The sequence below is a fragment of the Numida meleagris genome, chromosome 6 (assembly GCF_002078875.1).
Source record: "Numida meleagris isolate 19003 breed g44 Domestic line chromosome 6, NumMel1.0, whole genome shotgun sequence".
Lineage (NCBI taxonomy): Eukaryota > Metazoa > Chordata > Aves > Galliformes > Numididae > Numida > Numida meleagris.
In genome coordinates, this window is record NC_034414.1 from 30,112,435 (window position 1) to 30,127,868 (window position 15,434).

At 39.3% G+C, this 15,434-nt stretch overlaps 1 protein-coding gene across 9 annotated transcripts in view; it reads left to right on the forward strand.

The window, feature by feature from the left end:
* Positions 1–15,434, forward strand: part of GPR176 (G protein-coupled receptor 176) — a 35,632-nt gene that overhangs the window by 3,183 nt on the left and 17,015 nt on the right. The window contains exons 1-2 of one of the 9 annotated variants that reach the window (XM_021403827.1): positions 5,811–8,448; positions 10,447–12,102. The exons of 4 other annotated variants lie outside the window; for them this stretch is intronic. Coding sequence is in view for 3 of the 5 variants with exons in the window: in XM_021403819.1 (XP_021259494.1) it covers positions 3,462–3,552 (91 nt within the window). In the remaining 2 variants the exon portion in view is untranslated. 4 more of the 9 variants (XM_021403822.1, XM_021403819.1, XM_021403830.1 and 1 more) reach the window with 4 other exon arrangements.

Below are 15,434 nucleotides of genomic sequence, written 5' to 3' on the forward strand. Positions count from 1 at the left end.
CATCCTCAGTGTGTGCCTAAGATGCTTTGGTAATGGATAGAATAGCGTGGCCCTTCTGAAAGGAAAAAATTGTCTCTGCTTCCAGCATGAAAGGGAGGAAATGTATATACCCCTGCCTCGATAATGAATACTGACATGAGCATCAGTCTGCAGCTCAGAGAGGTCTAGGTCCTACAAGAAGAGAAAACTGAAGTTGAGGTTGTGAGTTTTAGTTTGGGATCTTGCCCTGCAGAAAGATGTGATAGCTGCTGGCTGACATGAGAGAGATACACAGGGCTTTTTTGTTTCCTGTTTGAGGTGTTTCTCTGAGACCTGTAGGGAGAATTCTAACAGTAGGAGAAATTCCTGTGATAGGTTTCCTTGTGTTTTGAGAAGATTGTCCTGTGGTGAGTGTTTCATGGTATCTGTAAAGGACAAGATATTCAAAACGTCCTTCTTGAGTAGCAACAGCAATAGTTTCTATAATTCTGTTCATCTTTGTAGGGAATTTCCTATTTGTCACTGGTACTACACGTATTGTGAGCTTTCAGATGGGAGATTTGGTGGATGGAAGAGTTTGGTCAATTTATAGTTCCTAATTGGAATCTTGTATCGACTTACAGTAAATCTTTCTTTTATACAAGTATCTTCAAGACTTACAAGCTACCTCTGTCTTTGGTGCCTGCCTGGGCACGTGAGTTTGTGAATTCCTGGGGGATGGTCAAAATACTTGCATGTGCTGATGAACTTTATATCTCAGCTTGTGCATTTGGTAAATAAAGCCTGTAAGGAACTAGAAGGCCTTGTTAATGCTGTTTTCCTTCGCAGCTCCAAGGCTGGTAATGGCAGCACTCATAGTAATGGTATTTCCTAGCCCTTGAGCTGTCCTTGTAGTGGTAGTAGTGTCACCCACGGCCGCTTGCATTCAGAAGAAACGGAAGCTTCAGATCTTTGTTTGAAATCGGAGGAGTGGAGCAAAACTTACAGGTTGCTTATTGTTAAACATAAAAGTAAGATATTTTTAACCAGAAATTTATATTTCTAAAATTCAAATAATTACTTAGCCTTTGTCACCCTCTTTCAGCATGAAAAGAAAGCAACAGAAAGCTCTGCTATATTCTTGGCTGCTGTTCAAAACTGAGTGAACAGCTTATGAAAACAGAGTATTTGAACATGGTAACTGTGAAAAATTAGTAGCTTTTAGGTTTAGGAGAATATGGAGTTACTGCTTTTACCCCTGTGGCTGTCACTAGTTTGAGAAAAGGATACATGTGGACGATGACTTGTAAATAGGTAACAAGTGCTGAATGACAAATCAAGTATCTTTTTTTTTTTCTCTCTCTTTCCCCCTCTCTTTTAAAGGCTTGAGGTGATGTAGGGCTCTTTTTCAAAGCCGATACAGCTTTTGATAGCTTCTATTTTATCAAAGAGGATTATTGAGATGGAATTTATTGTGAAGATAGGAATAGAGTAATATTACTCTGTAAAGCAAATGTATCTCTTCTCGTTAGAGATAATGAGTCTGCAGGGACAAATTACTTAGCCCAGAAACCAGACCTTCAACAGAATGAAGAGTGAGTGTTGCTTCTGAGTTCTGGTGGGGAAAGGTTGCTGGAGGTGGCTGTGGCTGGCTGTAGGTGTCAGGAGGGGATCTTGGAAATGAAGAGGATCCCCAGAAAGTGCTTTTAGGCAGGATGAGTAGCGAGCTTAGGTTGAGAGGGCTGAAAACTGCTGGGTGAAATGCAGTGGACAGCAGCATCTTCTGATATTTCCAGGGAAAGGAAGATTGGGAATGGTAACTGTGAGGATTTGGGCTCTATGTCTCTTAGCAAACTGTGGAAAAATCTGTGTTTATTTTCATATTTACAGATTTTCTTCTTTAAAAAAAAAAATCTTTTTGGATACTTATGGGGGAAAAAAAAAACCAAACACTGATAGATTAATATTATAATGAGGAAGAGATTTCCATAGTGCCAACGTCTACAGACTGGATATCATCTCACAGTTAGTGAAGATTGCACTGAAAGTATTCTGAATAATTACAAACCCATGAGGCTTTCCTAGACCTTGTAGATCAGTGCCTTCACTGCAGTTTGGGAAGGAGATTCTTTGTTACTTGCTCTTCTGTCTTTCTGAATCTGTATTGTACTGAAAGCAATTGGTACAATACAGAAAGAAATCTTGAGGATGCTCCAATTCAGTTTGAACTCTGGTGGTTAGGGCACTTCTTTGGGAAGCTGTGGATTTGGTTAGTTACCTCTTTGTGTCCTCTACACACTCAGTGGTGTTACCGAAGAGAGGTAGCCTTGGAGAGAAAATGCTGTGTTTTGAAACAAATACCAAATGCCCAAGTGAGAAGTGAACTCTTGCTGCCTTCTGTGTTTAGAAGGAGGAGCAGAAGCAGGGCTTTCGGCCTGTCCCTCTTCCTGAGGATTTCCCAGCAGCTGTTTGGCTCCAGGCTTTCTACCCTCAAAGCTGATTTTCATCTGTTTCCCTTGACATCTGTGCAAAGCAAATTAAAATGGGATTTTTATGGCACCTAACTTGTAAAGACATGAATCCTTTTTTGCATACAACCCTAAATTAACTGACAGTCTAGGTGATGTGTTAGTTATGGTAAATGCATACTAGCATAATAAACAGTTGTATCTGTGAGGTTTGCCACAAGCCTCTTCTATGAAGAGTGAAGGAAGGAGTCTTGCAGTAAAGGATACTGCAGGTACAAGATTAAGGGTGAGATGAAGTAAATTTTTTTTAAAGTAAGGGAGACGTGTCTCCAATAGCTCCAGAATAAAAAATTATATCCCTGCTTCCAAAATGGGCGTAATCATCGGAAGGCTCAGGAATAAGGAAGGTGATGTTTTGTTTCTGCTGCAGTCACCGAGAAAAGCTGGAACTGTTTTTGGATGAAATCTTCTAAACCAGTCACATAGCGCGCATGTAGTTTGTTGTAGATCAGATGAAATAGCTTAAGTTAGGCGCAGTAAAAAGAGTCGGAAAAGCAAGTCTACTAAGTCCCTAAAATCCAATCTAAATCCACTCCCTAGAGGTGTTCAAGGCCAGGTTGGATGGGGCCCTGGGCAGACTGATCTAATGTTAGATATGGAGGTTGGCGGCCCTGCCTGCGGCAGGGGGTTGGAGCTTGATGATCCTTGAGGTCCCTTCCAACCCAAGCCATCTATGATTCTATGAAAAGAAGCATCGCACAAGTGGCAATATTTGCATGTAATAATAATTACATAATTATAATGCCTTTCAGTATTATAACATTGTAGCAGTAATTTTCCTCTGCATTTTTGAGTGGTTCCAAGCCTCAGGTATTATGGACCCTGCAGCAGTAAGTGCGGTTCAGCTTGCATCCTTGGTAAAGTCTGCATGGAATATTGTACTCGTGCATTTTATATGTTATCAGGTGTACTGCAGAGCAGTTCTTTATTGGAGAAAATTTGAATTTTGGGGTCAGTGAAGAGGGGTTTGTGTGCATGGCTGTGGGCCTGTTGCCATGGAGATGGCTGTGCTGCCTCTGGCTTTGGCCAAGGCCTCCTCGGAGCTGCACCAAGTTCTGGAAATGGGGTGAGAGGAGCAACTATTTGCATCATCTAGAAATCTGCCAGATGCAATGGTTTGTAACTGCAAGTGCCTGACACCCGGTGATGCTGTCTGCTGGAGTGTTTCTCACACATGTGCTGTGGGTTAAGCAATGTCTTTACACATCACATGTTCAGGATGTTAAACCAACTGCTATTCAGGGTGAAAATTATTGCTATTGGTCTTTTTCCTGTCTGCTTTGTTTTTCACTGTGAGTTATGTTTGCTCAAATGGACGGACTGTGCTGATCAGGTGCCGAGCATGGCCAGAGAAGCAAGCATGCCGACCAGATTACAATTTATAAGTGGCTTTTATCCCCTTCTCCTCTTAGCAGCCCATACTTTCTCTTCCCCAAAGCACCCTGAACTCTTTCTCCGCTTTTGGTGCTTACCAACCCCCAGCAGGGGTTGTGTGCTCCCACAATGCCCATCTGCAACATCCCAGAGTGACCCTCTCACCCCGGGGCTAACCCCCTCAGTCTGAAAGGAAACCCCAAGAGCCTCCAGACCCAGGAAATGCGGGTGGCCTATCCGGCTGAGGCTCCCCAGCACAGCCTGGGAGGGGTCAGGCAGGGGCTCCTCTGCTGCTGTTGTGCCTCTGTCCTCTTCCATGTTCATGGAGATGAGCTTGTAATTGTGTTATCTAATGTGAGCTACAGACTGCACTTCTTTTGATTATTTGAATATGAAGATAATCATGAAATCATTTGAGTTGGAAGGAATTTTAAGGGTCGTCTTGTCTAACTCCCCTGCAGTGAACAGGGACACCTACAGCTAGATCAACTTGCTTAGAGCCGGGTCCAGCCTGACTTTGGATGTCTCCAGGGCTGGGGCATCTACCACCTCTCTGGGCAACCTGTTTAGTGATTCAATGCCCTTATTATAAAAAAAAACTTTTTCATTATATACTTTTTCCTTATAGAAGAGGCTGTAAATACAGTAAATTGTATGTGTACTAGTGGGTGTATCAATGTGAAGTGTTTTGCGGGTAAAACAAAACTGTTTTTATGTGCATCCTTTATATATTTAAGGATATAAATTTATCTAGTGATCAAAATAAGGTTTTGCTTTCCTGCTGTACTTTCCCCCACACCCCATCACAGAACTTGTAAATGGCTGCATTTTGAGGTATGCGGTGTAGACTGGGTCTGAGTTAGCAGCTGAACCCCAAGTGCAGAGACTTGGGAGTTCTCTGTGTTAAGTTTCCTTTACTTAACTGTCACAATATTTGACAAGGAAGGAGTTCTTAAAACGTTCAGAAGGTGGGCAAGATACAGCTGGGATGTTTGCAAATAGCAGAAGTACCAGAGAAATAATTATTGTGTTGTACCTCTTTCCAGTTCACTGCTGATCAAATACCATCCCTTTAGCAAGTACAGCCTATTTCTTTCTTATTAGTGCTGTTACATTTTTAACATCTTTAATTTGGATTTAGTGGCTGAAAGCAGAGACAAGAAACGATGTGGAGCCAGCCAGCTTTCATAGAAACATTACTGTGAAGTGATTATTCAGGATTGGAAAACTGACTGGCAAAGAAATCATATAACCTCTCAAGACAAGGTATTAGATCAGCCAGACAATGCAGGTGGCAGTTGTGGTAGTAACGGAAGCAGAGGTTAAGCTGAAATGGTGGTGGCAGGGAATGCGTATTTTGTCTTACTCTCTGCTCGTGATCCTTTGCTGTCGCTGAGGATTGCTGGGAGATTGCTGTGACTTGCTGCTGTTATAAGTGCTTTATCACTTGTAATATTTGTCACTGCAATTTACATTCTCCATCATGAATAGTCCGATGTACTTCCTGGCAAATGCAGATTTTTTGTTTTGCCAACTGCGCTGGGGGGAAAAAAACTGTAATTCTGAGGGAACGGAAGCTCTGAATTTAGTCTGCTTTTTCTACTCTACCACCCTTGACTTATTTTCTTGTCTGTCAAAGCAATTCCATTCAAGAACTCAACGGTATCTTCAGATGAAGAATGTGAGGCAATCTTGCTTCTCCTGTCATTGCTTATATCTGTCTCTACACGTCTTTTGTCACTTGGCTCACGTTTGGATTCCAGCAGGCTTTATTTTTGTTGTGTGTCTGTATTGCTTAAGGCAAAACTGGATGATTTCTCTGATACTGTAGAACAAACAAGAAAGTCCTATGAGGATTGAAAATTTTCCAGTGCTACTGCCCAAATTAATTGGAAAAAGCAGAAAATAGGGAGGTAGGGTGGTTTTCCTTTTTTTTTTTTTTTTTTTTGTTATGAATTTATTATCTGTATTTTTAAGGAGTATCTAGAACAGGAGAGGGTGGCCTGGTTTGCCTTCTCAGAGGTACAACCCCTTTGAGACTGTATCACTGTGAATCAGGTGTTTCTTTTGCCTTCTGGCTTTCCCCAGTTTTTAATTTAAATACTCTCCTACAATTTTCAACCTGACTGGTTTGGTTTAGGTGCAGCCTGGTTTTTGCAGATGCGTTACTGCCTCTCTCTTGTAGGTTGGGTCTGGGATGTGACACATATGGCCAGTAACATTGTCTGTTTGACTGACAGTTATCAGGAAATCATAGTGGGTAGTTGCCACTTACGCTTCTTCGTGTCTGCATTCCTTTTAGGAGCACATATTTTAAAAGATACAGCCCTTATTTTGTCCACTTCACCCGAACACTGATATGTTAATAGAAAAAAGGAACGTTGTAAGGAACATCCTGTACAGATCAGAATTACTGTATTATGTACAGAAAAAGCTGCAGAACTCAAGAGTGTATTACAGAATGTTCTTTAACTCCACTTATAAGTGTTAACCATGTTTTTATCCAGAACTATTCTGTGGTGTTCATGCTAGACTTGGCTAAGATCGGTATTTTATGCCTGCAATTTAATTTGGAAAAAAGAAATAAATTGTTGTAACACTAAAAATCTTCTGGCTGTCAAGGAGTTCTGTAGAAGGACAACAAAGGTATCCTTTTTTTCCCCCAGCTTCACTGCAGTCAGCAAAAAAGAGGAATGTTTAAAAGAGATACTAAAGCACCCATGCAATTAGCAAAGACTGATACTGCGTATGGAACCAGCCTCTGGAGACCTGCTGTGATTATTTCAATCATTTATGAAAGTAAATTGCATTTCAGGTTCTAAAGAAGCTGAAAAAACACTGAACTACAGTTTAGATTCTGTTTCTTCAGTAACGTGTTAGAGCATAATGTGGACATATCTGAGAAAGCAGCTATCTCAGAATGTCTTAATTGTCCCTAATCCAGCTGTCATGAGTTGATTGCTTTGTAACTAAAAATGCCAATTACAAGGTCAAAGACATTTCTTTGTGGTAGTGCCTAAATGAAGAAATTACATATGGAAATATATAGGAATGGCAAATAGAGCCCTAGAGCCCCTAGTGTTTATATACATTGCTAATAAGTGGTCTTTTATTCATGCAGCACCATGTAAAGAGCTACCAGAGACAGTAGCTTTTTGCATAGCAGTCAATTAATAATTAGTACAGTTTTGTAAGCATCCTAGCATCGCTGATGAAGTGATACATAGATTGCTTCAAAAGTAGTGCTTCCTATTTATTTCCATGGAAACTGCAACAGATACAAGGAACACAATAACACTATTGATAGAGCAAATTCTCAGCTACAAAACCCTATTTTTCAGCATAATTGCTGCCATTAGGCAGTTTGTGCAGCTAATAAAACAGCCTGAACATGAAGCGATTCTGCATAGACCGTGCAACCAGTTTTATATGATTGCTTTTAAAAGAACATAATTTTAAAAATATCTTTGTTTTATATTAGCCATGGAGTTGGTGCATTTGGCTTTACCACTAACTTATCTGAGCTCGCTAAAGAAGTACCTGCTTTTGAGCTGCAGAAAACTGAATATTTTGTGCAACACAGTCATCTTTTAAGGACAGGTTTTCTGGGAGAGATAGCAAATGGTCCCAAAAGGCTGTAAAAACAACAGCAACATAAAGTATCCATCTCTGTACACATTTTTGCTTAGCCAGGTAATAGTTGAGATCACATACCTAATATATTTATTCTAAGAGCAAGCTCTTGGTTTCTCTTTTTATTCAGACAGTATACTAGTTAATTAATACGTTACCATTGTAAGCAACTTGCACTTGCTTTTGTAAGTCTGTTTTAAATGATCACTCTTACTTATTCAGTGTCAGCACCTTTTATTATGAAAAGATGAAAGTAAAGTTCAGATGGTCTTGCACCCGGTGATGGAGTACAGCTGCTGTGTGTCAGGGTGCCACTTGAACTGGGCACATTGTGGAGATGAGCATATTGGCATCGTGTGCTGAGATTTTTTTGTGCCTGTCTGATTGCCCAGTTCCCTAAGTATTTTAGCCTTTGTAATCGTGGCCTTCTGTTTGCAGTTTTGGCCTTTCACATGCCTAGCTCTGTTCCTTTCGCCCGTGCTGCTCTGAGTACTTTCCTCTTGTTCTCAAGCTGTTTGCTTCTGTGCTGTTTTTCTCGTGGCCTCCCACTTGCAAACCCCAGGGCTGATAGTGCAGGTTCACCTGTGAAGCGATTGCCATCAGCGGGAAAATGGCCCCTGCTGCCTACTTGTTTTGTAAACTTTGGCACTGAGGGAGAAACAAAGACTTAGTGAATACAAAAGTAGATAACAGCTGTTTAAATATCTAGTAGGTATCTCTTAATCATGTTTGTGCACAAAGCTTAGCAGACAGTGAGCGTTCAGCTCTCACACCTGATTCTGTGTGCTCCATGCAGCGCTAACAGTGTTGTAAGTGTGTGGAGGCAGGTAGAAACAGGAGGTCTGAGTAGATTTTAAGGAAGAGTACTGTTTCTGCTAGGGAAAAATCATGGCGGAGGTCATCATCAGCCTCATCTTCTTCAGCTTCACCACCTTGGCATACCAAGGACTTCTAGGTGAGAACATTTATTCTGAGACCCCATTGCTTCCTCTTCCACTGTCTGTAGGGGAGTTTTTCCTGTTTCCATTTTCTCTCAGTTGTTTTTCTCTCTAAACATTGAAAGCTGTGTCTGCAGTCAGCTATGGATCCCATGAATCATTTTTTGTGCATTTAAGCCAGCGTCAGTGTCCTTTGAATGGAAAATGGTCAGATACCACACAGATTCTGAGATGTGTTGTTTTCCTGGAAAATCTAGGTCTTATTTCTTTTGGAAAGGAAAATTCAGCTTATACTTGTTATTTGAGGGCTCTAATAGATTGGTTTGATGTCCGTAGGATCACTATCTGCTCTTGCAAAATTAGGCTCATGAGTGACTTTGCAAAGTAATGTGGCTACCTGGTGAACCTTGTGATCTAATCTCTGTACTCCTGTTTCTTGTTTCTCATGCTAGACAGTGGCCAGACTGTACCTTTGGAAGCTCTGAGAATCAAATTTTCATAAGCTTATTTAAAATAAACAAAAAAACCCATAATTCTGTCCTTCAATTAAGCTATTCTTAAAATAACTCTTGATTTACAAAATGATTCACTATGTTGGAAGAGTCTTAATTAGAAAATCCCTGCTGGCTTTTGAGTGCTTTGATTTATTCTGATTAATCAGGTACTACACTCTGTGGAATAATTCTGCCACGACCTGGGGAGTCTCTTATACAATTTGCTGCTACTCAGGAGTTCCCAAAAGATTGATTGCAAACTGAGACCATTTCAGGAGCGTACATGAAAAGCATACCACGCTTTTTTTACCTCTGACTTTTGCAAAGTCTGTAAAGAAATGGAATAAAGACTGAAATCTAGTTATAGTTACGGAATTGGGTAACAGAAAATGCCTTCAGTGTATGGAGAAGGCAGTGGTCAGATTGAAGAGTTGTCCCTCTTTTTCTTTTTCCTTTAACCTTTTGACTCTGTGTTTTGGTGCTGAGCCTTTTGGGCGTGACCAGGTATTTTGTGAGAGTTGTCTTTTCGGCATTGTAACTGCTGCAGGAGCAGCATGTAATAGCAGTCACATATGCTAGCAGTGAGTTAATAGTCAACAGGGAGTATTAAATTAGAGACCTGCGCTGCAGCAATACTTCCCCAAGAAGCACACACTAGAAAGTGCCATATAGAAGGGCTGCTCTGAAAGTAGTGCCTCCTATTTTATTATGTTAGCTTAGGACATCAGAGGCAGATGTTGGTGGTATGGCAGCAGAGATTGACCCTTCCTGCCAATATTCCATTACATTTTGTTGCCTTGGTTTCTTTCTGTGGAGATTTTTGTGAGGGATTTATAAGATCAGAGCAAAGTGGTTTCAAAATAGAATAGAAATGATGCCTCAGAAGTTGTAGACGTGACTTTAAAACTGGCTAACTGTTCATTTGTATACTGCTACTAACAAGGGCAGCAATGATGTTTGTTGTAACAGCAAACCAGAACGGTTGGCAGATCTGTTTTCTCAGATCATGGTGACCCAGAGTGCAGTGGGAACACACTGCAGTGTGCAGCCAAAGTGGGGAGATTACGATGTGAGTTGTGTTTAAGAGATGAACACTTAAACTCTTACTTTTTGAATATTTTTTGAGTATTTTTGAAATACGGTTTTGCTGAACAAAACCTTTGGCATATTGCAAAGAGCAAATTTTGGTAGTTCCTTTCGTTAATTAATGAATTTTAGGGTGTCCTGAAGCTTCCTCAGTAAGAAATATTGGCCTGCCCTTCTAGGATTGTTTGATAAACAAATAATGTGTACATTTTTACATACTTTTTTCACAACAAATGAAATTTTGCTTTTTCAAAATCATTTTTAAAGCTATAAATTCATAGATAGTCTGGCAACCTCTCCAGTGTTAGCCTGGTTAGAACTAAGCCTGTCTTTACCCATTTATTTTGAAAGGTATAGGGTATAGAAGGAGAGATTTCCCTGATAGATATCTCATATGCTCCCATGTTTATTTAATTAATTTATTTTTTGCTACAGATCCCAGAAGGGTAGATCAATTTTGAGCACAAAAAGAAAAACAAAGGACTCCAGACAGTCCTGCTGCTGGTATCAAACAAGTTGCAATTACCCTGGAGTTTTCCCTATGCCTGTGACATATTTTATGGAGGCAAGTAGAGAAATTAATTTTAAAGGTATGTGAGTAGAGGTTTTTATGTAAATGTATTAGAAAGTGCTTGTGAAAATAGCTAAGTACCATTATTCCATCAAAACAAGAAGTGAACTGTGTACACAATACAATATTAATGTAGCATCTGACTCAGCAACAGAATCATTAGAGTCACAGACTTTGCTTTGAAGATTGTTTTTCACATCTGTCATAAATTCCACTGTATTTTTCATTTTGTTTACTTGCATTTCAGTGAGAAAAATCCTACTGGGGATTCTAAACCTGATTAGAAAAAAAAGAGAGCTCTTGTATATAATAATAGAGGAAAGAGGACTGAACAGCTCACAGCATCAGGCAGGGCTGGCTTTTGCCAGAAAGCTTCTCTTTCTTTCCCTCCCCAACTTTGCAGTTGCTTCAATGAAAAGCTACTTCTCTCCTGTACCACCTTTGCCTCTTGGTTACTTTGTGTAGCTGTGGTTCTTTGTTATTCTGAAACAGTAACTTGAGAGTTCCTTTCTTCTGCTTCTTCCTCTGAAAAGCGATGAAGTGCCTGTAGACTAATTCCATGAAGCATACGGACTGTAACAGGTATTGACAATGTGTGGAAAACTATAGATAGAATAAACGAATGTCTCGGGCAGTGTTTTTAAAAAAAAGAAAAAGAAAAATTAATAATGTTTGCAAACATACCACTTGACAGAAAGAGGTTACATTCAGAGAAGAGGAAAAAAACTACCCACTAATATCTGTTATAGCTAACAAAGCATGAAAACAGTCTTTGTAAAATATTATTATTAAATGTGACAAGGAATTCTTGCAAACAAAAGATAACCCCGAGAATATTTATGTGGGTATGGAGGAGGATGCTTGTATTTCTTCTTCAACATTTGTTCTGTTTCCCAGCAACGTGTAATGGGTAAAAGTTATCTTTTCACTATTAATATATTAACAAAACAAATGTTACAATAAAGGGAATAATTCTAGTGTCAGTTGCATTGAGTTATATTTTTATGTGTTTTTCAAAGTTGTGTGAGTCCAGTAATTGTATTGTCAGTGTACAATAAGTGGGACGTTTGAAAGAAATGGCAATTTGAAATGGGTAATGCCTTCTGGTTCCTGGTAGGCTGCAGAGAGGAGCGCTAGGGTGCTGATGGCGCTGAGGTGATGGGAGGAGTAAAGTGGTGGCAGGAGGGGAGTGTGCTGCAGCTGGAGGTGAGGCCCTGGGTCACGGAGAGAATTAACCGAAGGGTTAAAAGTGATTGATCTGTACAGGGTTTTAAACTAATTCATAAGTCGAGCAGCCTGGGATCATTAGAGTGACACAGAAATGCTCCCCAGTTAAGTCTGCTCATTTCCAAGGAATAGGAATAGTCCTTCGGGTCGTTCCACAATTCTCTTAGTGCTTGGGATTATAAAATTTATTTTTAATTTCCTTTTTCTTTGCAGATGATCATTATCAAGTCCCATAGAGCCTCGAGAGAGTAATGCCTTCCACTGATGCTTGTAATGGCCCATAAAATGATGGGGTATGCGTGGTCTGCGATGCTTTGAAAGTATATAAGCTACAGCTTAATATTAATTAATATTTTGGTGAGATATAATGTTAATATTTTGGTGAGACATGGCATATGTCACTGGCCAAGCATTTGGCCTGAGAGATTGTTTATTTATTTACTTAGACTAAACCAGACATTTGGAAATTAGATGCAAAGCAACTGATGAATTATTTTAAACTTAGAAAAGGATACTGACATAGAGGTGATACATACTGCTCTGTGCTGCCAGGTTAAGACCTCCAAGTAGGCTACTGAACAGCTATTAAAAGTAGATTAAGATATATACAACTCAAGGATTAGCATTGCATTAATGTTTTCGCATTTGTGTATACTCCAGATGCTTTATGAAGTATCTCTCTAACCGTGGTAGTAATGAGTTACATCTCTGCACATTTTACCAATAGAGCTTGAAATGGTAAATGAACCTCTCCATCCTTCAAATACCAGAAGTTCTTGTTTTATTTGTTGTTGGGACACTTTGAAGCATGAACCTCAAAAGGAATAATCTTCACTAAAATAAATTTATGGGAGTCAGGGAAGCGTACATTGTGCTTCACTTAGGTTACAGGTGTGACACTTTTTCTCTCCTCAGTGTGGAGGTTGTGCTGCGGTCTGTTTCTGGCAGGTTTGTCTGGCAAACAGAGACTTTCTGCAGCTCTTACTCCCATCAGATTTAGTTCTGTACAGAGCAGATGAGCTCCATTCCTGCCTGCCTGCATCTGTACTGGTAGTCTAAAATAACCAGCACTGCGAAGACCTCTGCTTATGTTGAACTTGTCTCTGAAGCTTATGGAGTGATTCTAATGTGTTTTTCCTCAGTATGCACCTGGGAGCAAACCTGTTTGGAGCAGTGCCAGTCTGTGGTCTCCCACTGGAAAATCTGGGGCAACCTCTCAGCAGCTTTGTGCTGCTGTTTGAATGCCTCTCCATTAAGCGTTAATTATGCTTGCATAGGCACCTTAACACCTGAGTGGCTTCTTACAATGTCTCTTGGAAAAGGAAAATGTCTAACTCCTTTTCATTAATTTGCCTTTTTAATACAATGCCCTATCCAGATTGAATTGATGTGAGAAAATAACTTGTATGTCTATTCATTAGTTTGCATTTGAGATGCTTTCATAGTTTATTCTTAGTACAGTTATAGCAGTGGTTTGCTTTGGGGACTTGAATGGCACTTGGATGACAGACTTGTGAGCGCTTATTTTGTTAAGTGAGTGTGCACCACATGCAGTAGTACTGTTTGTTTGCCTGTTTTTTTTCTTCCACCATTCATTTAATATATTTAATGAGATTTGTTTGTGCCCAACAGTAGTTTTATGTCCAGCTTCTTTTTTTTAAATAAAGCAACTCAAATATGTTTCAAATCCAAACAATAGAACTGTTTATTAGCTGTGGTATGATTTTGCATTTGTATTTGTGAATGTATTCATCATTAACTTGTTTCTGTAGTCATTGCTGGATGTAATTGGTGAAATAAAACCCATATAAAAATTCAAATAATTTTCATAAATTAACCCACATAGTTGTGTTTAGATGCAATTAAAATTTTGTCCACATAAAGATAATACTCTGGTTAAAGGAAAAAAAAAAAAAGAAGATACATCTTTTGATAGCTTTTAGAGGTTTCTTCAGGAAGGTAGCAGAAACAATTGAGTAGGAAAGAACTTTATTTTTATTTGCAACAACTTAAACAGACTAAAGACTCAGAGGAGATGCAGCCCTGGTTCGGCTTGCCTCGATTTGTTGTTAGTATGGATATATGCAAGGTATGCCTATGGATATAAGCAAGGTAAGGTTCCTTATGAAGGCTCCTGAGGCGAAAAGAAGAAAAAAAGTTCTTTTTACAAAAGAACTTTTGTAAAATTTGGCACTGAAATTATAAACAAGCAAAGCCCCCGCCCTTGTAATATAATAGTGGAGTATTCTAGTACCAAAGTCCAATTTTTGTTTTAGAATGCTCTGTAAGTGTAGCCCATATTCCTCTCATGGGTGGATGGCATGTGTCACCTAGAGCTATGTGTGAGAAGTTCAGTGTCACTTAAAATGGTCTTTCTTTATTCAATCCCCATCAATGGGAATCGTGTACAAACTTCAAAGCATTCCTGGGTTTTGGGATTGCTGTTGAATAATGTCCGTGTTACTTAGAAGGAAGTTTCTGTTTTTTTAAAAAAAAAAAAAAAAAAAAAAAAAAATTGGTATCATAACTTTTACAATAATTTAATATAACAAATAAATGATGTGAAACCTTATGAAATCATGCTTGCCTTTCATATTTTAAACCACAAAATGGTAATCCGTCCTTATTCTCTATGTCTTGCTCTCCTGCATATGTTTGTTAAACACCAACAGGTGCATGTTCAAGTGTTAGGGATTACTTGACTGCAGCCAGGAGAACAATTGTTTGCACAAGTCTCTTAAACTTGTTGGAAGTCAGCAGTTTTTACAGGAGAGTCTTCTGTGTCAACGTGGTTGCTTCATCCCCTGCAATTCCTTGACGAGGTGGCTTCCCCTTCTTCTTTTCTTCTTTTCATCATTTTGGGAATCGTTACAGCTGCTTTCATGCTCGCACTCACTTCCATCCATCTTCCATTCAGACTGATCAGTGTTTCTGTTGCAAATGTCTCTAATCTCTCCTATTAAATGCCTCAGGAAAAGGATCCATGTATTTTTCTTGTATATAAGTCACTACTTTAAGTATGCCAAACATCTGTGGATAAATCAAAATGGATTTCTTCTTTCCCTATGCTCTTAGAAGACATTTCGGATTTGCAGTAGCAATTTTCCAGGGACAACTGAAATGCGCAAGCTTCATCTTACTCTTCCAATTTACCTGGAACAGCACAAAATCCATGTATGTTCCCTTTTTAAGTTATTAGAACTAATCACGTTGCTGTTACTGAAAGACTTTCCTCTTTAAATGGACATTTTTTTGTTCCTTTGCACAAGATCTGAAATTACTGTTGACTTTTAGCATATATTTCTGTTACTACCTGTCTGCAGAAGTCAAGAGAAATTGCTGGATTGCTTTTATTTTCTGTTTGTTTGTTTCCGTGTGGTAGAGATTTGAAATATTTTTGTGAGCTAACAGTGGATGATTCAGTACAAAAGAGGAGAAATTATACAAATGGATCCTGTAAGGATTCCCAATCATTTTGACATTGTAATTTTTTTTGTTGCAACTCAAAAGGGAAGAAGTGAAATTGTTACCTTCTAAAAATAAGGATGAGACATGAAGAATTATGGAAGACAACTGTTGGAACTTAAATAATGCATACTTCGTTTTGTAATGATAGGTGAGTTGA